This window comes from Chiloscyllium plagiosum, unplaced genomic scaffold (assembly GCF_037043375.1).
Source record: "Chiloscyllium plagiosum isolate Xiang-an unplaced genomic scaffold, Cpla_swu_hap1 HiC_scaffold_14, whole genome shotgun sequence".
In the NCBI taxonomy this organism is placed as follows: Eukaryota; Metazoa; Chordata; class Chondrichthyes; order Orectolobiformes; family Hemiscylliidae; genus Chiloscyllium; species Chiloscyllium plagiosum.
In genome coordinates this window covers 111,124,885-111,152,355 of record NW_028270152.1, presented here as the reverse complement: position 1 = coordinate 111,152,355, position 27,471 = coordinate 111,124,885, and the positions used below count along the sequence as shown (strand labels likewise).

At 43.7% G+C, this 27,471-nt stretch overlaps 1 protein-coding gene across 1 annotated transcript in view; it reads right to left on the bottom strand.

Annotated features, from left to right (window-relative positions):
- Nucleotides 1-956: 956 nt before the first annotated feature.
- LOC148148138 (putative G protein-coupled receptor 139) overlaps nt 957-27,471 on the bottom strand; it is a 104,808-nt gene continuing 78,293 nt past the window's right edge. The window contains exon 2 of the mRNA XM_087993990.1: nt 957-1,867. Within this exon, the coding sequence (XP_087850116.1) occupies nt 957-1,867 (911 nt within the window). The remainder of the gene's footprint in view (nt 1,868-27,471) is intronic.

The following is a 27,471-nucleotide window of genomic DNA, read 5'->3' as shown; positions in this document are numbered from 1 at the left end:
AACTGAGCTCCTACCTGTGAACACCGACCAAGTTGATCCCCTCTAAATGGCCTTTGACTCCATCCCCATTCAAATTCCTGAGTAACAGACAGTATGTCTCACACAATGTGTTCTGTTTGTGATAACTTGTTGTACTAGTCTCAGCCACAGACTATGGTGCCACTCCACCTGTTACCCCCTAGTAACAGCTCATGTTCGCACACCCACTGTGTCCCCGAGCAATGGCGTTTGGCCCAAGCTCCATACAGTTGCCGAACAATAGCCTGACATGCCCTCCCAATCTCTGTTGCCTAAAATCGGCCTGAAGATCGACAACCCTCTTCTGTTCCCCCAGCACAGAAGGATTAGAGGAAGACAGCAACGTTGGGAGGTTATGATTGCAAAATGGAAAGAGAGTGAATGAGATTAGGGAAGGCAACGACAGTGGAATTGAGTGTGTAAATGGGAAAAGGAGAGAGAAATAGCAGCGCAATGTGAGAGTGAGAGGGATATATGAAGGGAGAGGGACAAAGGGAACAAGGTGAATTCTGCTGATAGCCAAGTTGGAGTGGGAGACCCAGAAGTGCGAGTAAGGGCAGAGGGAGTTAAACCCATCTCCTGAGCTCAGGGCGCAGTGCCCTCCCCTTCCCTGAGGATCAGGACTTGGGGCTGAGTCTGTCTCACTCCAGCTCAGCTTCTCCAACAAAAAGGCACACAACAGCATCGGTCACTCTGCTGCTCGGCACGCTTTAATGAACATTTTTATTGTTTACAAATGGAAGTGATGGATATAGTCAGTGGGATGGTGACTTTTCTCACTGGCCCCTGAGTTGTGAGAAACATTGAAATGTTACCCTGTAACCCCCCTGTGGGATAAAGATGGACAAACCAGCGCTACCCTCAGTCTGTTACCATAGCGACAGCCTGCTCCATCGATGAAACACTTCACTGAAATGAGAAAATCCCGGATGGATTGATTAATGAGGGAATTTGATGGATGGATGGATTTGGGTGAAGGGATATTTCAGCACATTCTTCAGCTGTTGCCTGAACTTAGTCTGGGTCACGGCATAAATCACGGTGTTTGTGCAGCAACTGAGGAGCTGCAGCATGAAGCCCAATTCCCGCACAAAGCCATCGAGATACACAGTCGTATTACCAATATACCAAATCCGACTCCATATAGAATACAACATTAACGTTGACCATAACAGGATGAAATTGGCCGAGATCACAAACAGTAAAATGATGGATTTTTTTCGGTTTCTCATTTCAGTGTCAGACTGAGCGTTCCCATTGGTGTGAGTGCGGAGTCTCCTGCGGGCTCTGCTGGTCACTAAAATGTGTCTGACGGTGAGAACATTGAGCAGCAGAATCAGGAGAAATGGGACACACGGGGTTAGAATGTGGTGGAGGAACTCGATTGTGACCCAGACAATGGAGAATGCAACAACGTCTGTTACCTCACAAAACCAGGGGTCGTTCCACATCCAATACCGAGCCGTGAGCATGAAATACCAGGAAATGTTCTTTAAACAGCTCAGCACAGTCACTGCTCCCAGAACCACAGCCGCCGTTTTCTCACTACAATATTTACTTTTCAGCTTCTGGCAACAAATGTCCACAAACCGATCAAAGGTGAAAGTGACGGTGAACCAGACAGAGCAGTCAGTGGCTGCATAAAGCAGGACGGCGTGGATATTACACACGGGGACAGAGTAACTCAGGAAATAAAACTGTTCCCGATAAACAATAGGAATGTGTCTCAGGATCAGGTCGAGGATAATGACCAGGAAATCCGCCGCTGCCATGGCCCCCAGGTAACATCTGACACATGGAGACAATCCACAATCTTTATAAAGCAGGACGTAGATGGTCACTACGTTAACTGTGAGGAAGGAAAACAAACCCATTATCCATCAGCCTGGAGGCAAAGGGACCCGTTTGATTGGGGACCCAGTGAGATTTTCAAATGTGTCCCTGTATTCAGAGATTTATTAAAATAATTTGAGCTGGAATAACAAATGGGAAGGTCGGAATTACTGACAAAAATGTGACATAAACCACAAGAAACCCTCCCTCCCCAAACACACAGAGACACATCCATAAGGACAGATGCTTTCTGGAACATTCCCACACACTCGATCACTCGACAGCAGACACAGGTCACTCCTTCCCAGTTCCTAATACGGAGGGTGGAAATATTGCTGTCCTGAAGGATTCTCTCCCAGTTTCTTGAATACAAACGGAGTTTGGGAATTTCTGTATTTTGGACTAAATTGTGGTCGATCCTGTGTCGTGAAGAAATGAAAACGCAGGGAAAACGTATTCACCCCTTTAACTGCCTGAGGAGCCTTTGGAACAGTGTCTCCTTCTCTCCCTGGAACGGGATTTCTTCCCTCGGGATCCTATCGTTTGTTCAATTCACTGACATCCAGCCATTCACAAACAATGTCAGGGACAGAACGTTCCGGGGAATGTCAGTTATAGAATGTTGGGGACTGAACGTTCCGGGGAATGCCAGTTATAGAATGTCGGGGGCAGAAATTTCCGGGGAATATCAGTTATAGAATGTCGGGGCCAGAATATTCCGGGGAATGTCAGTGATAGAATGTTGCGGACTGAACGTTCCGGGGAATGTCAGTTATAGAATGTCGGGGACAGAAATTTCCAGAGAATGTCAGTGAAAGAATGTTGTGGATAGAGCATTCCGGGGAATATCAGTTATAGAATGTCGGGACAGAAAGTTCCGGGGAATGTCAGTTATAGAATGTCGGAGACAGAACCTTCCGGGGAATGTCAGTTAGAGAATATCGAGGGCAGAACGTTCCGGGGAATGTCAGTTTTAGAATGTTGGGGACAGAACGTTCCGGGGAATGTCAGTTATAGAATGTTGGGGACAGAACGTTCCGGGGAATGTCAGTTATAGAATGTTGGGGACAGAACGTTCCGGGGACTGTCAGTTATAGAATTTCGGGGGCACAACGTTCCAGGGAACTCTTTGACCTGTCCAACAACTTTCCCCACTACCCACCCCACCAACATGATGTACTGTGCACAGGCTACATATCCATCCAGTACGCTGAGCTGCACTGACTACATCATTGCATAATCTCTAAACTTATTCACTAGATAGTCTATTCACCACAACGACCTGTGCAATAATCACCCGTGAATTAACCTGCAAACTTGGAGCAGTTACCCTCCCCTCATGTAGAGCTGTGCACCCCACCCCAGTGCATTGCTCAGTAACACTGTGTTAGATCACTGCCCAGTGTGGGGAAACTTGCATCCCATGCTGGAAGTGACAGGATGTGCAGCTCCCACCCATTTCCAGCTCCATGTCTAGATTAGAGTGATGCTGGAAAAGCTCAGCAGTTCAGGCAGCATCCGAGGAGGAGTAAAATAGACGTTTCAGGGAAAAGCCCTTCATCAGGAATGAATGTTGTTACCCGAAACGTTGATTTTACTCCTCCTCGGATGCTGCCTGAACTGCTAAGCTTTTCCAGCATCACTCGAATCGAGACTCTGGTTTCCAGCATCTGCAGTCATTGTTTTTACACAACTCCATATCTCCATTGTGCCATGACAAGGGGGTGCTGTGAGTGTGAACATCACTGCCAGAGAGAGATGGTGGGGGTATCAGTTTAGATATCACCACAAGAGAGGGGTTTAGGGTATAGACAGAGAGGGGGAGACTGAGAGACAGTGTCATAGAAGGATGTGTTCCCAGGTTTCAGAATGCTGAAATGTAGACACTTCGATAACATCCTGTAACATGAGCCAGTCTTCCCAGGAAATATGGGAAAAAGGGATATTGATGTGAGGTCAGATGAGCATTTGTTCTGCATCTTTGTAACAGGAAGTGGTTTCAACAGAATCTATGACCCATTGGGCAGATTATAACAGTAAATTATTTTTGTTTGATTTTCCTTGAGTGTGACAGAGAGATCGTCCAAACGAGGCTGAGCTAGTTTCCTGGTGCTGTCGTACCGAACTCCCCTCATTAACTACCCAACCCACCCTTTCATTCAGTAACAGCCCGATTCTGCCACCCATCATAACTGGAGGTACTCACCACCACCCGGTTATCTCTGGATATTCCGACTATGGCAATTACACCACGGTTTGTTGACAGGGCACGGAGGTCCTGGTTGATGTGCTAGTATAGAGGGAGACCATTCATTTCCCAGAGAGAGCCACACCACCAGACCCACCGAGCATGGTCTGAGCTCACCACCCAGCTCAGTGCGGTATCTTCAGTCTGAGGAAATGTCCAGCAATACGGGACAAGCATCAAAACGCTTCCCCGCTCTGTCAGGGTAAAGGTCACTGTGTCCTCTCTGACCCCTCGCACTCACTGTATATCTGTTACAGCACCTACACCCAAACAAGGCTCATGCTCTACCACTCTCACTGCTGCATGCAGCACCTTCCCCTCCACCCCATCTCTCTCTCTCTCTCTCTCCCCTCCACTTTCCCCACACCAACAGCATTGCATGGATCTAACACTGTGTCCTGACTCCCTCCGAACCCCTCCCTATATTTCCCCACCGACACCAGCACTAACAGCAGGACCATTCACTCCCATCCTTAGTCCCTCCCTCTCTTCTTCCCATTCCAGGAGAAACAGCCTGTAAAAGGACATAAAGGGCCAAGCTGGGTGGTGGAGTGCCCGATATCCGTTCCCTCACTCCCCCTTCCCCCGCCATGTGTGTGTGTGTGGGGGGTTCCATGGTATGAGCCGGAGCGGATGGGGAAGCCTCGTGTGGAGATTCTGAAACATCCACGTCCCACCGACCGAGTAATGAGCAATGTTCAGTGAAGGGCAATTCTCACTTTAAAACCACTGGCAGCTCTGTTTCCCCCCGGCACAACTTATAAGCTGTGGCCCTGATGCCATCGCCCTTTTGCGTTGAGCTGCGACAAATGGAATCCCCACGGTCTCGGTGGGCTCACAACACATCGTCACCACTTCCTCCCAGGAAGGGAATATGAGGGTCCCTCATACACCTCCCTCTGTGAACAGCTCAGATACTGAAACTAATCTGTGATAGTTACTGCTCTCCCCACTTGTCCTGACATCTTCAACAATCTGTGCTCATATACAACAGCGCTCGCTGCTCCTGCACCCGCTTTGTAATGGCACAGCCTGTTTTCAACTATCTTTCATTGTCTTTCCTGCCAAAGTGTATCACCTCAAACTGCTCTGCATTGATCCCCATCTGCCATAAACCTGACCACTACACCAACGTGTGATTGTCCTGTTAGAGTTCCACACTCTCCTCCATAGACTTCAGGTTTGGTCTTATCTACAAACATTGAGATTGTCATAGCATCACAGTCCTCATGAAACAACTGAAATTCCTGTCCCACTCACGAGTGTGAGCCAGTGAAATACTGCTATATTCCCAATACTGCTGTTTAATTTAATTTACCAGATGAGCTTCACGCCGTGTGCTAACAATTCCTGTCAGTGTATCTGTGTGTCTCTGAGTGGGGCAGGTCTGGCAGTCCCTGTGGTGCTTAAAGTGATGCAATGCCACCCTCTGCTGGCCTCTACACGCCTCTGCACAGGCATTTTCAGAGGGTGAAAACCAACAGGGATTAATTTCGAGAGGGGGAGGGAGAGGGCACCTGCTCACAACACCATCCAAAACTGATGCCTCATCCATGTACTGATCTAAATATTCTTTAAACGTTGTAGCTGTCCCTGCCTTCACGACTTCCTCTGGAAGTTCATTCCACACCCAAGCCAGCTTCTGTCTAAAATCATAACCTCTCATGACTTTTGTAAATCTTTTTCCTCGCACCGTAAAATATCCCTCAGTTTTGAATCCCCAACTCTAGGGAAAAGACATTAGCCCTTCAGATTATCTGTACCCCTCATTATTTTGTAAACTTCTGTGAAGTTACCCCTTAATCTCATCCTCTCCAGTGAAAAAAAGTCCGAGCCTAACCAGACTCTCCTTATCGATCACGATCTCCACTCCCAGCAACATCCAGATTAATCTCTTCTGAACCCTCTCCAGTTTAATAATATCAAGGTCAATAATATTAAAGTGAAAAGTCAATGTATTTTATAAGTGTAGGGGAGACCAAAACTAGAGGGCATAGGTTTAAGGTGAGAGATAAACATTGAAAAGTGACCTAAGGGGCAGATTTTTCACACAGAGGGTGGTGTGCCTATGGAATGAGCGGGCAGGGAGACCGGACTGACACAGTATTCCAGAAGAGGTCTCGCCAATATCCTGTACAACCACAACATGACGTCCCAATTCCGATACTCAAAGGTCTAACCAATGAAAACAAGTGTGCTAAACACCTTCTTAACCACACTATCTATCAGAGATGCAAATTTTAAAGGACTATGCCTGATGGCCTAGGTCTAAGTTCTGCAACACTACCAAAGGCCCTACTTTTAATTGTATAGGTCCTGCTCCTGTTTGATTTACCAAATCCAATACCTCGCATTAATCCAATCCACTTGCCACTCTTCAACCCAGTGATTGATATTACCACCTACTCACCTTCCTCGTTTAATTTTAAAATTCCTTCCCCTCTGCAGGATACCTTGATTCCGGCCTTGATTTTCACAAAGACCCTGAGCTTGGGTTGCCTTGTGTTGTTAGGGGGATGAGGGACTGATTGTAGACACAGTCAGTGGGGAAGAGAGGTTGGACAGTAATCAGCTGTCTTGTATCATTTCATGGTTTAAGGAACAGGGCAGTCACACATGAGAGGTGGGTAATGCTGATCCGTATTTTGAGGCCAGAAATTATGGTCTTTCTCTGTCTCTGTCTATTCAAGACCCTTTATTGTGCAGAGTGTGTCTGCAGGATTTCTTTCCCTAATATTACAGACTACAGATAATAGTGATTAAAGATGGTCATAATTAATTTCGATGGCACAGCACGTATACTCAACATCCTACAGTTAAGACAAATACCTTGCATTTGTTTAGCAACACAAAGTGTTTTGTGTCGTTCAATAATGGTAACCTGATTATAATAAATCCACACAAAGCTGAACGCTGTTACATAAAATATGACCGAAAATCTGGGTATGGTCGTGTAGTTGGTAGTGTCCCTGCCTCTGAGCCAGAGCTCTGCATTTTATTCCAATACCTGAACTTGTGTGGTAGGGTTCCTCGCTCTGAACTAGAAGGTCTGGATTCAGGTCCAGCCTGTTGCAGAGGTATGTCACAGCATGTCAGAACAGGCTGATGAACAAACACACAGGCGAATAATGTTACAGCTTTATGGGTATTGCTGAGTGACGCTAGTGTCCCTACCTCCGGACACAAAGGTCTGGGTGTAAATCCCACAGAAATGTCCCAGGATACATCTGAACAAACTGACTAAAATGGATTTAGAATTGTGACTTGATGGAGAAGGAAGAGGTGTCAGTATTGATTTTAAGAATTTAGGTGCGGGATGACTGAAAGCAACCGCAGGAGGTGCAAGACTTGGGCCCACACCTCCCCCCTCACCTCCCTCCAAGGCCCCAAAAGAAACTTCCATATCCGCCACAGATTCACCTGCGCCTCCACACACATCATCTATTGCATCCTCTGCACCCGATGTGGCCTCCTCTATATTGGGGACACAGGCCGCCTACTTGCGGATCATTTCAGAGAACACCTCTGGGACACCCAGACCAACCAACCCAACCACCCTGTGGCTCAACACTTCAACTCCCCCTCCCACTCCACCAAAGATATGCAGGTCTTTGGACTCCTCCATCGCCAGACCACAACAACACGACGGTTGGAGGAAGAGCGCCTCATCTTCCGCCTAGGAACTCTCCAACCACAAGGGATGAACTCGGATTTCACCAGTTTCCTCATTTCCCCCCCCAACCTTGTCTCAGTCTAATCCATCGAATTCAGCACCGCCTTCCTAACCTGCAATTTTTTTCCTGACCACTCCGCCCCCACCCCAGTATGACCTATCACCCTCACCTTGACCTGTTTCCACCTATCACATTTCCGACGCCCCTCCCCAAGTCCCTCTTCCCTACCTTTTATCTTAGCCTGCTGGACAAACTTTCCTCATTCCTGAAGAAGGGCTTATGCCCGAAACGTCGATTCTCCTGTTCCCTGGATGCTGCCTGACCTGCTGCGCTTCTCCAGCAACACATTTTCTGCTCATGACTGAAAGTACAGCCATTCGTGTTGATTGGGGTCACATTTCGCAGCAGTAAAGGTTTTTAATATCAGAACGGTCAAGGATAGGGTGAGTAGTCAGGGTTTTTCATCAGGTTATGGGTGTCCAAAACTAGAGGGCATTGGTTAAAAGTGAGAGGGGCAAGGTTTTGAAGAGGCCTAAGGAGCACCTTTTCACGCAGAGGGTGGTGTATGTCTGGAATGAGCTGCCAGAGGAAGTGATGGAGGCTGGTACAACTACAGCATTCTAAAAGGCATTTGGATGCTGACAGACCTGCCGAGCTTTTCCAGCAATTTCTGTATTTGTTACAAAATGCATTCATTTTAACACAGGTATACTGAATACATTAAACATTTTAGGTTTTAATGACGCAGCAACATATAAACATATCTTCAAAGCGACCGAGACGATTTTCTGTTAAGGGTATGGCTCTGTGTATGACAGCAGCAATGATGCACCTACATGGGACAGGGAATATGATGGAGACATAGGTTGAACAATGTACAAGGAGACCTCACATGGTCCCGTTTGGGAAAGGATGACATTACTGTATGATACAACTCAGAGAGGCAGAAAATGTAATCTGCCTGAGAAGGATTGGCCTGTTGCAATCTCTCTCCTTCCTTGTTCCTCATTACAGCAATGTGTGCGAGCTAAAAATACAACTCTAAAATCATCGTTACCATTCTTATTTTTATAGAATCCCTGCAGTGTGAAACCATGCCTTTCGGCCCAATAACTCCATACCAAGCTTCCAAATAGTAACCTTCCCACCCGTTACCCTATATTTACCCCTGACGAATGCACCTAACCTAGAAATCCCTGAACACTATGGACCATTTAGCATGGCCAATCCACCTAACCTGCATAGCTTTGGACTGTGGGAGGAATCTGGAACACCCATTAGAAGCTCACACAAACAAGGGGAGAATGTACAAACTCCACACAGACAGTCGCCCAAGTTTAGAATCAAACACGGGTCCCTGATGCTATGAGGCAGCGGTGCTAACCATTGAGCCACCGTGCTACTCTTTGGGCGATCACTGACCAGAATCCAATGGAATCTCCTCCCTGCCTAATGCTCAGGGAATTCACCGAAATCCAACTGTTCCAGGATGAAATCCCATTGCTAGCAGCTGTGTGAGTCGAATATCTTCAGAAGCAGAATAATATTTTAGGCAATCTCAGTTTTTACTTTTGTCGTGAGTTACACTAAGATTTCGACAAAGTTCTTTCAAGTTAAAATTACAGAGATTTTGTTTATCATTGTGTGTGTGTGTGTGTGTGTGTGTGTGTGTGTCTCAGTGTTTTAAACAGGGAAATATTGATTATATATTTGCATTACCCAAACATTCATCTTTCCATCCTTGTTTGAGTAAAATTGCTCTGGATCATAAACATGCTATTTTAGCAGATTAAAGAAACTAGCCTGACGTGTTCCTAAAACTGACCCTGACCCAGTCTGAGACCGATATCATCGGCCACATCACCGACCTGGTTACACTTTACATTTGTTGTGAGCAGTGGAGCAGTGGGACTAGAAAAGGAAACAGTGACCAAAAAAGCCGGGAACTATAGACCCGTGAGCCTGATGTCAGAGGTGGATATGTTGTTAGAGGTGATTCTGAGGTATAGGATTTACATACATTTGGGAAGGCAAGGGCTGATCGGGGTAGGCAACGTGTCTTTCTGCTTTGGAAATCATGTCTCATTAATTTTATTGAGTTTTATGAAGAGGTGACAAAGAAGATTGATGAAGGCAGTTTGCTAGACATTGTCCACATGGACCTCTGTAAGGTGTTCATAACATTCCGATTGGTAGGCAGATGAGTAAGGTTCGGTCACATGGGATACAGAGGAAGCTCGTCATAATCGATTTGAAGGAAGAGACGTATTTTTCAGACTGGAGGCTAGTGAGAAGCACTGTGCTGTAAGAATCAGTACTGAGTTCACTGCATTTTATCATTTATGTCAGGGATCTGGATGTGAATATGGGGGCCATAGTCCGTAAGGTTACAGCTTACATCAGAAAGGTGGTGAGGTAGATTATTTCAGAGTACAACGAGACCACAATTAGATGGAACAATGGTGCAAGATGACAGATGACGTTTAATTTCGATAAACACGAGGTTATGCAATTTGGGAAGGCAAATCAGGGCAGAAATTATACACTTAATGGTAAGGTCCTGGGGAGTGTTGTAGAACAAAGGGACCGATGGCTGCAGGTACATTGTTCCTTGAAAGTGGAGTTGCAGGTGGACAGTGTGGCGTAGAACACATTTGGCAATTTTGACTTAATCAGTCAGAGCATTGAATATAGGGGTTGCATCTGTATAGGATGTTGGTGCGGCCACGTTAAGAATACTGCATACAACTTGTTGGTCTGCAGAAAAGAGTGACACGGATGTTCCAGGACTGGAGGGAATTGAGCTTTTGGGAGAAGTTGATTAGGTTGAGGTGTTTCTCCCTGGAGTGTCAGAGGCAGAAGGGTGACATTATAGTGGTATATAAAACCATCAGGGGCATGTACATTCCGAACAGACACTTTCTGTTTCCCAGGGTAGGAGAGCCCACACAAGAGGGCATAGGTTGAAGGCGAGAGGGCGAATGATTTAGAAGGGACCTTAGGGTAAATGTTTCACACAGAGAGTGGTGTGTGTACAGAAAGTGCTGTCAGAGGAAGTGGTGAAGTTGGTTACAATCTCACATTTAAAAAGTATCTGAAAGAGGAGGGATATTGGCCAAATGCTGGCAAATGGGACTGGATCAGATTTGATATCTGATCGGAGTGAACAAATTGGACTAACGGGTCTGTTTCCGTTCTGCATGACTCTCTGATTCTACAAGAGGGATGACGAAAAATTCTAAAATACCCTTTCAAGTCAGAATTCTCTTCACTGAAAATTTATCGTGCCTCTATGTTCACATTGATTGAAGGCTGCTTTAGTTAAATATTTGACAGGGAAGTGAGTCACAGATAATGGGATACAGACAGGACAGTGGGACTGAGTCCAAAATCTGATCAGCCACAATCTTAGTGCCTGGTGAAGAAGGCTCAAAGTATCTAATGACCCACTCCTGCTCCTCAGTCCCATGTTCCTGTGTTCCATTCTGCACACCAACCCTTTTAGACAGGAGCAGTGGAAGGCTACTTACTGCTATAAACTGGTGCACAGCAATAGAGGAGATAATTCAGCCCTTCAAGACTATCATACACGCTTTGAGGTGATTTGGGAAATGTAATTGGAAAGCCCAGGCTGGGTATGAAAGAGGCCCTTCATCTCTCTTTACAGAGCTTCTCCTGTCTGCGACTTGTGCTTCATTGTTGGTCATGTTCTAGACACAAATTCAATGTAAATACAGCCGACATATCTCACCAATCAATGCCTTACAAAGTCATCTGGTCTCCCTGACTGCAACATTCAATATCAGAACATTCACGAAAATAACACCCACTACCTTTCCAATGACAGAATGTGTGACTATTAGAAACAGGGGCAGGTCATTCACTCCCCAAGCCTGCCTTGCCCTTCACTAAGATCGTGACTGATCTGTTCTTGGTCTCAAAACCTCTTTCATAACCAATTCTTCATAGCTCTCAAAGCTGTGACAGGACAATATCCATCGACCTCCTCTTCAAATACTTTCAGTAATCTAGCTCCCCGAACACTCTTGAGAAGAGAAATCCTGACATTCAATACCATCTGTTTGAAAAAAGCACTCGCTCCTCCTATATCATGGCTTATTGATATGAACAAAAGGGGTTAACACAAGGGTTCAGGTACAAATGACTGGCCCTGATATCAAGGCTGTGGTTACCTTCCGCTGGCATCAAGGAGCTTAATAAAACTGGACTTAATGGGAAACAGTGAAAACTCTCCAGTGTTTGGAGTCAAACATGGCACAACGGAAGATGTTCATCATCTCCGTCCGGGGTCACCTCGGTGGGAGATCCTCAGGGTAGCTTCCTCTTCACAAACATCTTCAGCTGCTTTATCAATTTCTCCCCGCCCCCACCTTCCCTACAATATGATCAGAAGTGGGGATGGTCACTGAAGATTCCACAATGTTCAGAACGTTTTGTCCCCGTCAGCTTCTGAATTGGCCTGTATCCATGAGCAGCAAGACCCACACTCCATTGAGGCTTGTGCTGTTAAAGTGTCTGTAACATTCATGTAACAGCACTACCTGACACTGCACATTGCCACAGTAAAACAAGAGTTCATTCAGCACCTCACGCTGGTTTCACAGGAATATGAGGAAGTCATTCAGCCCATTGACATTATTGGAGATGAACAGGGACAGCCCATTCAGTGCCTCCAGCCTATTACTCAGGAAGAGAAGGGGTCAAGCTGATGGACCACACCAGAGCCCCTCGAAAATATTTGAAGGCGGTCGTGTGGACTCTAATGTTTTCTTATTTTAAAGGAAATGTAAAGTGTCTGTTCCAGATACAATGTGACTGGTCAAACTACTCGGTGTGAAGCAAAACCACCATCTACTTAAACATGAAAGATACGATGAAACCAAAGATAGAGGAATTTAGAATAACTTAAATCTATTGTCCAAGTTAACAGAATAATGGATCTTCAAACTATTACTAATGAACTGTTCCTATATACGAAAATCCCATAAACACAGCCCCTGGCAAAAAAGAATATTCAGAAACAAATTGTCACAAACATTTCTCCAATTTAGGAATTAAAAACAGCATCAAGAGAAAATTCAGAAAGAGTAGCAGCCAGGAGACATAGATTGAAGCTTCCAACCCTGTGGAGACCCCAATAGTCTCTGATGTTACTGAGAAACCAAAGTCCAATGATCCTTATCTGTGAGAGCTGGCCACACCCATTCAGGCTGCATTAAAATTAACCTAAGGACATCCTCGCTGTTTACTCAAGTGGTCTGAACTAGCCAGCTTGTTAACGATCATTCAATCTCTCTCTGAAAAGAAACCAGGACAAAATAACCTCTTGGAACTACAGCATCATCGCACTTTTAGCACATCGAGACGTCAACAGTAACCAGGGGTAACCCAAACAGGCCCTTGTCCCTGTCCAATCGGACAAGGAAGAACCCAGTCAGTCCCTTGAGTCACTTCAACAGCAATAAGATGAGGCCATTCAGCCCCTTGAGTGAATTCCACAGCAACAAGGGGAGGCCATTCAGCCCCTCGAGCCACTTATACAGGAACAGGAGGAGGCCATTCCCGCCTCAACGTACTTACACAGGGACAGAATGAGGTAATTGATGCTAATTCATGATGAATGGCTCATGCCCGTAACATCGATTCTCCTGCTCCTCGGATGCTGCCTGACCTGCTGTGTTTTTCCAGCAATCCACTCTCTACTCTGATCTCCAGCATGGACAGTCCTCACTATCTCCTAATTGATGCTCTAACATGATGAATTAGTGGAGCAGAGGCTGCACAGACAGACTGTAGTGCGTTGTTCCTCCTGGTTCCATTGCTTATGATACACATGTGGGACTTTAATGTGGTTTTCTCGCTCTGACGATTGAAGCCATATGTCTTGTGTGAAGTCTCAATAAGGCATCTTCCATCTCCGAGAAACCAGCCTGGTGTTCTCGATGGAGAGCAGAAGCTGGTGGGAATGGCTCCGTGTTTCAGAATGAAGGTATTGTGGCTACTGAACATGGCGTTCGGTACGGGAAAGTTAATTAAGGCACATAAACAATTAGCAAAGCCACGTTAGACTGATGAATGGATTCTCTAAGTTCAAATCATGCCGATCTTGTTCATGTTGATCATGTCTAATGCACGTCCTGTGCAGTATAACCTGTGTGCCTTGCTCTGTCCAGTCTATTTCCACTCTATGATCTGCCTGGCCATGCTGAAATTGATCTGCCTTAACTGCTCATAACTAAAGTGTTTCCCTGTACTGAGGTACACGTGACAATAAATCAGATCAATTAATCCTGGGTAAAGTATGGAACTTCTCACCCTATCAATGTCTCTTTTGGAAATCACTGCCACTCCTCATGTTTTAGCATTGCCATTTCCTCATCTCACACAGCTCCACAGACTAAACCACAACGTCTTCACTCTATCCTCATGTTACCATCACCTATGTCTGGGGTAAGGAGATCATTCCTTACAAGGGAGATCAAATCGGTAGAGAGTGCCCCAAATACTCTCTCAGCAAGTCTACAACATCAGGAAGATGACTTTACTTATGTACTCGAATCATCTTACAATGAAGGACAGCATACCATTGACTACATCCATTACTTATACAGGGTGTGATTTGGACCGGTCAGCATTGACTTGTGAGTGGGATAAAATGCTTCCCAAATTTGTTAGAGTTCATTGATGTAGTGATCAAGAAGGTTGACGAGGGCAGAGTAGTAGACCTAGTCTCAACGGATTTCAGTAAGACCTTTGATAAGGTTCCACAAGGCAGGCTGCTCTGGAAGGTTCCATCACGTGTAATGCTGGGGGAAATAGCCAATTGGATACACTATTGGCTTGATGGTGGGAAGCAGAGGGTTTAGTGGAAGGATGCTTGTCAGACTGGAGGCTGGGTCCATAGCTGTTTGTTATCCATGATTGGGTTGAAAATGTATAAGGCATGATTAGTAAGTTTGCAGGTGGCACTAAAATAAGTGGTAGGGTGATCACTGAGGAAGATTATCAGAAATTGCAGCATAATCTTAATCAAGTGGGGAAGTGGGCCGTAAAATGGAAAATGGAAATTAATGTAGATGTGTGAGTTCTTGCATTTTGGAAACTCAAATTAAGGTAGGAGTTTCATGGTGAATGGGAGGGCCTTAAGGGGTGTAGTGGGCAGAGGGACCTTGGCGTTCAGGTGCATGGCTCTCTGAGAATGGAGTCACATGTAGTCAGGGCAGTGAATAAATCTTTAGACATTCTGTCCTTCATCAGGCAGGATATTGAGTATAGATGTTGGGAATTGATGTTTCAGTTACACAGGACTTTGGTAAGGCTGCACTTGGAGTATTGTGTTCAGTTTTTGTCACGTTGTTTTAAGGAGGATGTTATGAAATGAGAAAGAGTGCAGACGAAATTTACGAAGACGTTGCCAGGACCCAATGGTCTGAGTTATAGGGAGAGGTTGGACAAGCTAGGACCTTTTCTTTAGAGTGTAGGAGTTTGAGGGGGGGGGGGGGGGGGGACCTTATAGAGCTGTATACGATCGTGAGGGTTTATGGATAGGGTGAATGATCTCAGTCTTTTTCCAAGATTTAGAGAATCGAGGACGAGAGGGGATCAGTTCAAGACTAGAGGGGAAGGAATAAAAGGGACCCTGAGAGGCCACTTCTTTACACAGAGGTATGGTACGTGGGATGAGCTACCAGCAGATGTGGTTGAGGTGGGGGGGGGGGGTGCATTAACAACATTTCAAAAGCATTTGGATAAATATGTGGATAGGAAAGGATTGGAAGGATATGGGCCAACTGCATGGAAATGGGGTTAGCGTGGATGGGCATTTACAAGGTGGAGTCGCGCCCCTTTGTTAATTAAACCCAAACATCCAGGAAAGCTCGCCTCACCTCGTAATCTGTTAAAATATGAGCGACACAGATCTCCTAAATTCCACTATTTAAAAAAAATAACAAGTTAGTTTCTTAACTTTAATAGTGAATACTAAACATAAACTGTTCACAAACACAAGCCCCTCTTTTCTTAGCTACTTACTATCTGACTCCAACTCTGTAAATATATGCTGTTCCAACAACCCACATATTAAGTATCACAATCTCAAGACCACACATTCTCTATCTTCCCCGTTGTGTTCATTCTTTCAGCTGCTGATCTCCCTGGGTCATGTTTTTTTTAACTGCAAGTAGGTTTTACATGATAGAGAGTGGTTGAGATGGCCATTTAGCACTTCTGCTCTACAGCAGTTACTCTGCTGTTGGATGGCAGCGGCTCTCCCTCTAGTGTTCAAAATGCTGAAATTATATACTTCCCATGATACAATAATTCTCATAATTTGATTGCTTTCAAGGTGTCCAAACAATAATATTCGAATTCCGTTGGCTTCTGGTATTCTGAGCGTTATTTAAAATCCTTGGTTATATTTGAATTGGTGTCAAAACAGCTATTTCTTACCTAATTGTTACATGTGGAACAGCCTGACCTTTAGCTGGCATTTATGGCTGTACTTTCTATTCAGCAAACCCGTTCTGTCTTAAAGTGACCGGACATGCTTTCAGCTTCATAACACCTCCCCCGCTTTAGAAAAAAATGAACCATCAGAATGAAAAGATAACTTCATTTATGTTCCTCTAATTCTTAATCCCATTATTATGAAATACAAACGTATTAACCTCTGTTATGCCATTCATACTAATTCTACACAGATATAAAACACTGGAATAAGTCAAATCTTATCTACGCTAAGTCCTTTAAATCCTCGATAACACATCTGCTATCACATATTTAGGATCCACAGCATATACATTTTGTAAGTTTAAAGTCGGTAAGATAAGACTCCAATGAAATAGTCTCGTATTCTGGTCTTTAAATATTCCATAAAATGCGAGAGAATTGTTGTTGTCCACAACCATCTCCGAAAATTTGTTTGTCATATAAATATTAAAATATTGTCAGGCCAGTACGAATCATTCTTTTTCAATAATGGAGATTTTGTACTTTTTTTCTGGTGAATATTGAGATTTTTCGACAAGTAGCCAATTGGCCATTCACTTCCATCATCATCGTACTGTATCGATACATCGCCGACACCTATACCCCGAGCATCACACAATTTTCAAAGGGTTTCAAAATATTTGGTGCAGATAAAACTGGTGCAGTGATTAATCCTGCTTTAAAATTTTCAAATGCCTCCTGGCATTGTTCTGTCCAACACAATTCTGTTTCCTTCTTTAATAAATCCATCAGTGATGCCAATACACTGCTGAAGTTTGCAACAAACTTCCAATAGAATCCACTCAGTCCCAAAAATCGCAGCACCTCTTTCTTCGAGAATGGTCGTGGAAATTCCTCAAAGCCCTTCGTCTTTGTGTTTCATGGGGTCAACCTTCCATATCCAATGTAATGTCTCAAGAACGTCCCCTCTGCCTTTGTGATTTCTGTTTTCTTTAAGTTTATTGCCAAGTTTGCTTCTTGTAATCGTTCAACATGCTCGATCAATTGTAATATGTGAGCTTTCAATCACTTGCTAAAGATCACTACGTCATACAGATAAACTGCACAATTTGTTCATCTGGCCACAACTCTGCTCCTGAATCTTAAATATAGTGGTGCATTATTCATTCATATGAAATACTCGGTAATGATTTTGTTATACCCAGTATCTTTACGAGATAGTTTAACTGACTCGACATTTTTTTTAATTTGAAAGAGACCACTAAAACTGACTTTGACGAGATTTCCTACCACTGGTAGCAATATTAATACGTCATTCCCGTATCAAAATTGGGGAAGTAACGGAGAGAGTGAGTGACAGAGTGTCAGTTCCAGGAATGCAGTATGATCTTGGGAACGATTTAACAGGATACAAGTTGGAAGAGGTACCCCCTGTGGTGGAGAAGTCAAAGGAAGACTAGGGAACTGGGGAACTGAAAGAAAAATACTCAGGAATCTTTCCAGACTGTGTAGGAACAATATCCCATAAGTTACAGCAGGAAGGAAAAATAAAAGAAAAAGACAAAAGAGTTGATGTTCAGTGAACTGACACCCTGTTTGATGTAACAGTGCAGAAAAACACCTGAACAGGCAGAGGGTAAAGCAGAGGTGGGAAATCGTCAAAGTTTCAGAGTTTTTATCTGCCACCTGCTTCACTCTATGTTGTGCCCTTTTCAGGTGCTAATTACATAACTCACCTACTCCATATAATCTCTCCCTCAACTCACATATATAATCCAAGTGTGAGATCTCTACTTCGGTCCTGTCAATATATATTTAATTTATTTCAAGGACCTCTCACTTCATATAGGAATATTAACTCAAAGGACGTAAACTGAGTAGATTTATTTGGGGCATCTCCGATGGCAAGCAATTCAATAGTACACCTTTATCCGAATCATTCAGGCAACTGTGATAGTATGCTGTTAACATGGTGTTCAGCATCTGATGCTAACTTTCCAAGGCTCCCTGGGATTCAGGATGGGACGCAGTTGATTTGAAGTGCTGTCTGCCTAAGCTATCCATGACTTCCTAAAACAGCTGAGCGGTAAAATGAGACCCTTGGTCTGACTGAATCTCTCTGCGTAACCCACAGCGAGTAAAAAAAACTAACAACTCTTCCACCTCCCTTTATGCCTTAGCGCTCCATAATGGAATTGCCTCCAAAAATCTGGGAGACACATCAATTAACATCAACAAATATTGGTTTCCACTTTTATTTTAGAAAGGGGGGGCTACACAATTAATCATAACCCACATGAAAGGTTCTTTGAATATAGTAATTGGCAACAATGATGCTGGTTTTATTACTGTCTGTGACTTACCTAATATTTGGCATAAATGATATGTACTACAAAAATTACCCACGTCCTTGTGCATTCCAGGCCAATACAAATGCTTATGTACCTTAGCCTGAGTCTTCCGTACACCTAGGTGACCTCCTGCAGTTAGTTCATGTGCTAACCGTAACACTGTATGCTACCGGTAACACAATGTGTTGCACTTCGGCCCATTTCCCTTCTGCACTAACCTATTGTGATCTCCATTTCAATTTTAGGATTTTATTTTTAAGTTAATAACGTTCGACAATATATTCTGATTCCTTTTCTGTGTGCGTGTGTACGTTTAAGTGCGTGTACATATCTGTTGTAAGTCCATTAGCCTTTCAGGACTAAACTCCTCTGCCTGACCCTCTGCCTGTTCAGGTGTTTTCCTGCACCGTGACATCAAACAGGGTGTCAGTTCACTGAGCATCAACCCATTTGTCTTTTTCTTTTGTTTTTCCTTCCAGCTGTAAGTTATGACAGTGGGATCGTGTTACTACACAGCCTGGAAAACGTACTGGGTAATTTTATTTTAACTCTCCAGTTCCCTAGTCTTCCTTTGACATCTCCACCACAGGGGTGCCTCTCCCCCCACCTTGGATCCTGTTAAATCATTCCCAAGAACGACCTGCATTCTTGGAACTGACAATCTGTCACTCACTGTCACTGTGACTTCCCCAATCTTGATTTGGCACTCCAACCTGATGTTACACAAGGGCATGCTTAATTTCTGTTCCCATTCAACAGATTATCGCGCTCTTGAGTACCATGTCAGAAAGAGTGAAAATACTTCTATCACTTACTATTAGAGGCTGGGAGAAAGTGAGGTCTGCAGATGCTAACGATCAGAGTTGAAAAGTTTGGGGCTGGAAAAACACAGCAAGTCAGGCAGCATCCGAGGGGCAGGAGAATCTACATTTCAGGCTCAAGTCCTTCATCAGGAAAGTAGGGGCTAAGGGAGGGGGGAGTGGTTGTGAAATAAATAGAAGGGAGGGAGTGGAGCTGGGTGGAAGAGAGTTTGGAAGGCGATAGGTAGATGTAGGTGGGGTCTGATGGTGATCGGTCGGAGAGGACGGTGAAGTGGATAGGTGGTAGGACAGCTGAAACCGTCAAACTATACAGTATCAACGTTGACTTCACCAATTTCCAAATCGCCCCGCCCCCAACCATATCCCAGATCCAAACGTTGAACTTAGCACCACCCTCTTGCACTGCCCTAACTGTCCATCTTCCTTCCCACCTATCCCCTCTGACATATCACCATCACTCCCAACAACATTTCCTATCACCTTCCCAATGACCAGCCCAGCTCCTAACCTCCTATTTATCTTTCAGCCCCCTTGTCCCGCCACCACATTCCTGACGATGGGTTTATGTCTGATATGTCGATTGTCCTGCTCTTCGATTGCTGCCTGATCTGTTGTGATTTTCCAGTGCCCCATCTTCTCAACTTTTAGAGACTGAACAGATCCAGTATCTTTCAAAATTATATCTTCTTGTCCTTCTCCCCCTGTTCTTTCTGAGTAAACTTCAACCACAGAGGCGAATTCTTTATAGAGATCAGGCAATGCCTCCATACACAGCCCCTGCCTAGATTGTGCACTCTCCTTCAGCTCGTCGGCTCCACTTGGGGTCTCCTTTTCCAGTTTCACTCATGTCACTGCTTTAACCTCTTCCACACACCTTTTCCCAAAGTGCCTTCCTTCAATCCCTAGCACAGTGTGTCCCAGCTTCACGCAGTGAAAACACCTTTTCCCAGTGCCCTCCTTAAACAATCGGCACTGGATTTTTTTGTGTTCCACTCCTTTATAGTGAGAACACCTGAGACCTTTCAACCCCCTTGGACTTTTTCTTTCACCTGTGGTAAACTATTGCTCGTGTGTTTTACTCAATGTTTTGTAGTGTAGGATCTCCCCTTCTCCTAATTTCTATCCCTCACAGGATGAAACTCCTCCCAGAAGCTAAGTTTCTTCTCATGCACCAATGCATATTTTCCTGCCATTTCTGCTGCGCTTCTGATTTCATGAACTTTCTATTCATTCACATGAATTCTTACCATCTCTGGAAGTAAGTCTTTAAACTCCTTCAGCAGAATAATCTCCCTTCGGGCCTCACAGATCTTGTCCATTTTTAAGGCCTGCACTCATTTCTCAAAATGTCTGTGGTTACTTCTTTCAAACTCAACATCAACCTGACCAGGTTCCGTCTCTATATTTCTGAACAGCTGTCTATATGCTTCTAGTACCAATTCATAAGCACTCAAAATAGCCTGTCTGTCATCTGCATAATCTCTTGCTCCCTCTTGTGACAGCACTACACATATCTTTCAAACTATGCACACCAGCTTAGTCTGAACTACAATTACCCACAAGTTCACTTGACACACCATCCGCCAAGCCAATTTTGCAAATATAACAAAAAAAGTTGTGACGTTTTCCTCACCGAAATATGGCAATATATTAACATAGTAGTATACATCTCTACGTTCACCCTTCATCTTCATCCTGCTAATTTAACTTTCTTACCTAATTCCAAACATCTGAATTTCAAATTCCCTCCCTCTTTTTCCTCTCTTTCTCTTTTTTCTCTCTCTCTTTCTGTCTCTTTCTTTATCGTCTAACTCATGTTGCCGCATGTGCAATTTAAGTTTTTGTAACTCGCTTGCAGTTGCCTGTTTCTCTGACACACCAAAGTGCTTGACCAACTCCATTACAATTTCAGCATTCATTTTGTCCATGGTGAAACCCAATTCTATTCTACTTGTAAATTCTAAAAGTCTGCCCTTCCAATGTCTTTCCACGCCTTCTTGGCAAATTTGGGAATTACCTTCAAATCCCAGAACCTCTTTAGTAACGTTAAAAGCAATTTATTTTAATTTAACCAACCACAAGGAAACAATATTAAATGAAATTTCTCACCTGTTTTATTTGAAGGTCTAGGTCACTAACTGCCAAGTGATGGAATCTGATGGGTCCTTTTATACCCCAAATCTGTTCAAATCTGTCCAAATCCCATACGACGAGCACTCAAACCATTATGATGTCAATGTCGAACCCCTCTGTTAATTAAAACCACACACCCAGAAAAGCTCACCTCGCCTCATACTCTGTTAAAACATGAGTGACAAAGTCCTCCCAAATTCCAGTATTTAAAGAAAAATAACAATTTATTAGGATGTAAGTTAGCTCGCTGAGTTGGAATGTTTGTTTTCAGATGTTTCGTTACCATGACTAGGTAACATAATCAGTAAGAGTCGCAGGTGATACACTGGTGGTATGGCCCGCGACTCTATTTATAGGTTTTGGTTTCTTAAGCTGGGTGATGTCATTTCCAGTTTTTCTTTTCAAGGGAAGGTTGATAGGATCTAAATTGATGTGTTTATCCATGTACTTTTGGTTAGAAGACCATGCCTCTCAGAACTTTCGTGCTTGTCTTTGTTTCGCCTTTCCTAGGATGTGCGTGTAGTCCCAGTCAAAGTGGTGTTCTTCCTTGTCTCTATGTATGGAAACTAGTGATAGTGCGTTATGTCTTTTGGTAGCCAGTTGGTGTTCATGTATCCTGGTAGCACGACAACAGGACAGTTTGAAATGGTGGAAAATGATTTTATATACAGTGTTTAATCAGTGTATGTTCAGATAAGAAAGGTTGTTCATATGTGTACAACACATTCTGAATGAACAACGGAGATACAGTTAACAAAAAATGATGCACATGATGACTAACATTTATAACGTATTCAAACATTATTTTATCCTCATCTAAGTGATATGTTCCCCTTCTCTCAACGTTCCCTCTTTTCTGAGATTCCCTATTCTTGTCTCCCATTCTTTTCAGAATTTGTGATATAAATCTTGGTTATGGTGTCCCAACTTATTTCAGTTAATCCCCTTTCTACCAGGAATTAAATGTATTGGCCTGTTGGGTTCTTCCCAACGCTAGTGTCTGTCATATTATTGGAGAGAAAAATTCTGGCATCAGATCCAGCATTTGAAGATATTACTCTGTTGTACATGCACTGTACAAAGGACAACAGCACACAGGAATTGCCAAAATATTGAAGTATGTACACCTGCTTCTTTCGATAATATCGTTTTCTCATTTTTCTTATCTCCACATCTACATTCTGTCTCTCGTTCTCTCTTTTTATCTAGTGAAGAAATCCCCCAATTATTCTTCGTGTCCCATCTCTCAAAACTCCTTCTTTCGGTTTATGTCTATTGCTCTCATCTCGATGTAATGTGATTATAAGTGAGTGACGTAAGTACAAAGACATGTGGGTGGAGTTGGCCAGAGTTAATTGGAGGGGAAGCCGAACAGGGAAGACCATGGAACAGCAATGGCAGGAGTTTCTGTGGATAATTCGGAGGATATCAGAAATTTATCCCAAAGGAGATGCAACATAGTCATGGGAGGACAAGGTAGCCATGAGCGATAAAGCATCAAACCAAAAGAGGAAACATACAATGTGCTGAAGATGATTGGGTATCCAGAGAATTGATTGGTTCTGAAACTACATAAGGCTGACATCACTGACACGACAGAACTCTTAATCATTGTCAGGGAGAGAAACAGGGAAACACATTCACCTCAAACACAGAAGATGGCATTACTGAAGGAATACTACAGATGAATTAAATAATTGAATTAAAATCAGTTAAATACTTTTTGCAGACTTTGTCAGATTGAAAGCATGACCCAGGGAGAGACCCTCAGCAGAATGACGATTTGAAAATGAAAGTATTAGCACATCAGAAACCAGAGTAAGTCATTGAGTAGAGGGCTGATGGGTGAATGGATCTCGATGTGAATTGGGGAACAGACAGCAGAATTGCATTGCAGACATTGCAGCTCAAAATTGTGTATCCATGTAGTGCTGCAGATCACATCAGCAGGAGAAGCAGACCTGCATTCATACACAACCTGAAACATTTTGCCTTGGATAATCTCCTCAGTCTGCCATTACCAACAACACGATCTATGGTTCAATGACGAGTGTGTGTCAATGTGTCAGGGTTAGAACCACGTGAACCTAAACCTCATGCTAACACATTAAAGCTACCGCACTTGACTAACAGATCTGATTGAAGCTCTGAAGTCTTGCCACATTCAGTCATAAATGGTGATGGATGATGAAGCAAATGACAGAGGAAAGGGCTGCACAAACATCCCCATCCTAAATAATGAAACAGTCCTGCATATTAGTGCAAAATACATGCATGTAATACCTACACCACCGTCAGCCAGAAGTGTTGAGTCAATGATCCATCTCACTTTCGTCATGATGCCCACAGAATCACAGATGCCAGTCTTCAAACAATTTGATTCACTGCATGTGACATGATGAAACAGCTGAACACAGTAGATACGACAAAGGCAATGGGCCCTGACACCATTCTTGCAATAGGACTGAAGACTTGTGCTGCATAACAAGCCGTGTCCCTGGGAAAGCTGTTTCATTCCAGCTCTAACTCTGATATCTCCCTGGCAATGTGGAAAATTACTCAGCTGTGTCCAGTTCCCGACGAGCAGAATAATTCCAATCTGACCAATTACCATGCCCTCAGTACAATCACGATAGTCAAATTGGTGGGTGTTATTTTTGACAGAACTGTCAAGCAGCACAGAAATAACCTGTGCAGATGATGGTTTCAGAGCGTTCCCCATGTAGAGATGGTGCTGTTGTGGAAATGTCATTAGATTACTAATCCAGACCAGGTTAATGCTCTGGCAACTGGTGTAAGTTAAAAACAATTAATAAAATATCGAGATTTAAAATCTGGTACCAGTCAAAGTTACCCTGAAGCCAATGTCGATTGAAAACAGCAGTTTGCTTCCCTAATGTACTTTCAGGAAGTGAATCTCCTGTGGTTTCCTGATCTGGCCTAAAGGTGACTCCAGACGCACAGACATGTGATAAACTCTTCAATGGTCTCTGTAATGGCTCCAAAATTATCATCTCAGCTTCTAATCTGTCTCGGCCTGTCAGAGTTTATATATTTCACTGAGATCTCCACTCATTTTCCTAAAGCCCATGGAATAAAGGCCGAATCGCCCCAAACTCTGCTCCCACAACAAGCCTGTCATCCCAGAGATCAGTCTGGTCATTCTTTGCTGCCCTCCATCAATGTGTTGCTGGAAAAGCGCAGCAGGTCAGGCAGCATCCAGGGTTCCCTGGATGCTGCCTGACCTGCTGCGCTTTTCCAGCAACACATTTTCAGCTCTGATCTCCAGCATCTGCAGACCTCACTTTGCCATCCATCAATGTCAGGTTTGTCCTTTATCAGGTAAGGAGACCAACATTGCACACAATACTGCACAATGTTCGAGTTGGGGTCTCACCAAGGCCCTGTCCAGCTACAGTAAGACACCCTTACACCTGGACTCAGATCCCTCTGAAATGAAGGTCAACACACCATTTACCATCTTAACTGCTTTTTGTTCCTGCAAAAAATACTTTCAGTGACTAGTATGCAGGGAAATCCAGATCCTTTACAATATTAACGGTACCCAACTGTGGGGCTATGTACACTGGTAAGTGTCCCAATGTTATTCCCAGTATTTCCTGGCTTCAGAACTCACTGCACTGTATGGACGGCGGAGGTCGGTGAAGAATTAGATTAGATTAGATTATATTACAGTGTGTAAACAGGCCCTTCGGCCCAACATATCCACACCGACCTGCCGAAGCGTAACCCACCCATACCCATACATTTACCCCTTACCTAACACTACGGACAATTTAGCATGGCTAATTCACCTGACCTGCACATCATTGGAGTGTGGGAGGAAACCGGAGCACCCGGAGGAAACCCACGCAGACACGGGGAGAACGTGCAAACTCCACACAGTCAGTCGCCTGAGGCGGGAATTGAACACGGGTCTCTGGCTGAATGAGACGAAAAGAAGCATAAGTCCCTTTATAGAGTAACATTTTTAAACCTTTTCAAATGGTAGGCTGCCGTTCTATTTTTCCCATCAAAGAGCACAACGTCACATCTATCCACATTGTTCTTCATTGCCTCGCATTTGCACAGACACTTCACTTGCCTCAGTCACCTTGGAGCTTTTTGTTACATCCTCCTCACCCACTCACAATCCGACATCGATTAATGCCATCAGCAGGATTGGAAATATTGCATTTGATTCCCTCTGACAAAAGTTCGGTGTGTATTTGAAATAGCAAGGGCCCAAGCACTGCATCCTGCTACACCCCTGAGTCCTTTGCTCTAAAATAAGCATTGATTTATTCCTACTCCCTGTTTCCTGTTAGCTCTCCCATTGTAAAACCATGCCCTTCTGTTAGCCCCAGTCCCATACGATTCAAATTTGCGTAGTAGGCTTGCGGCTTGATCAAAACTCTTTCTGAAAATCCAATCGTATTGCATGGATTGCTTCTCCATAGTTTTGCTGAAAGTCAGTTTCTCAAATATGATTCCCATTTGATAAATCTCTGTTGTTTTCTACTCAGTCCACTGCTTTCAGTTAAAGTACTTTCTCCATAACGTTTATTTGGTAATTGTATTCTATTCCCTTTTTCTCTCTCACCAGATTCAACTTTCCTCGTATTACGAGGAAGATTGTTTTTATGTTCTATAAGGACATTACTGAAATATTTGCTGCATAGTTCTGCCATTTCCCTCTTCTTCATTCTCCATTCTCTGGATATGGACTGTATAGAACCTGCACCTATTTTTCCCTTAATTTGGCCACTCACGTACTTTATGAAGCTATTACAAGTTCACTCTTCTTATCCTTTTGCATATAGAGTTTTCTGAAACCCATCGATTTCTGTCTTAAGCTTTTTAATGATTGACTTTGCACAACCAATGTTCATAGAAGCATAGACTCTGCACCGTCAGAAAAACAGCACGGTCTACATTAGTCCCACGAGCTGACACTTCAAGAAGTCGTCCAAGTACTTTGTAACAGCTCTGAGGTTACCCGTGACAACTCCCTCTCTGGTCGTACATACCAGGATAGATCGAGTGAATCCTTACAAGAGTATAAAGGAAGTTGGAGTATACTTTAGAGGGAAATCAGGAGGGCAAAACGCGGACATGAGATAGCTTTGGCAAATGGAATTAAGGAGAATCCAAAGTGTTTTTACAAATAGATTAAGGACAAAGGGTAACTAGGGAGAGAACAGGGCCCCTCTAAGATCAGCAAGGCGGCCTTTGTGTGGAGCAACAGAAAATGGGGGAGAGAGAAATGGATATTTTGCATCAGTATTTACTGTGGAAAAGGATATGGAAGATATAGACTGTAGGGAAATCGATGGTGACATCTTGCAAAATGTCCAGATACACAGAGGAGTAAGTGTTGGATGTCTTCAAACGGTTAAAGGTGGATAAATCCCCAGGACCTGCTGGTTCATTTCTGTCCTGTTACATATCTACAAGTTTCAGATTGGGGTTGAATTTCTGTCACAATGGGGAAAGTCTCAAAAGCTGTTTACTGTCCTGCATGAATGCATCATCATAACACGAATTCCTTTGCAAGATAGGAAATGGAGACATCTTCTGGAAGGTGTTTGTATCTCTCTGTGTGTGATTCTTTGTGTCTGTGATTCTGTGTGCATGTTCAGTGTTTTATATATTTTCAAACTGTATTGATGTTGCCAGTCTCTCTTGCTTTTCCTTATTTATAAACTCAATGTCGTCGTTTTGTTGATATAAAATGGTGGCTGTGGACAAATCTAAAATGTCTGCCTGACTGATTTGTGTCAGGAATGCTTTCAGCAAGGGAGAGGGGGCAATGTGTCAAAAGCCATTTCCATTCATTGATACTAGCAGAGATAGGAAATGGAGACAGCTCTTTGAAGGTGATTAAAATGCAAATCCCAGAACCTGTTTACAGTGAGTGCGGA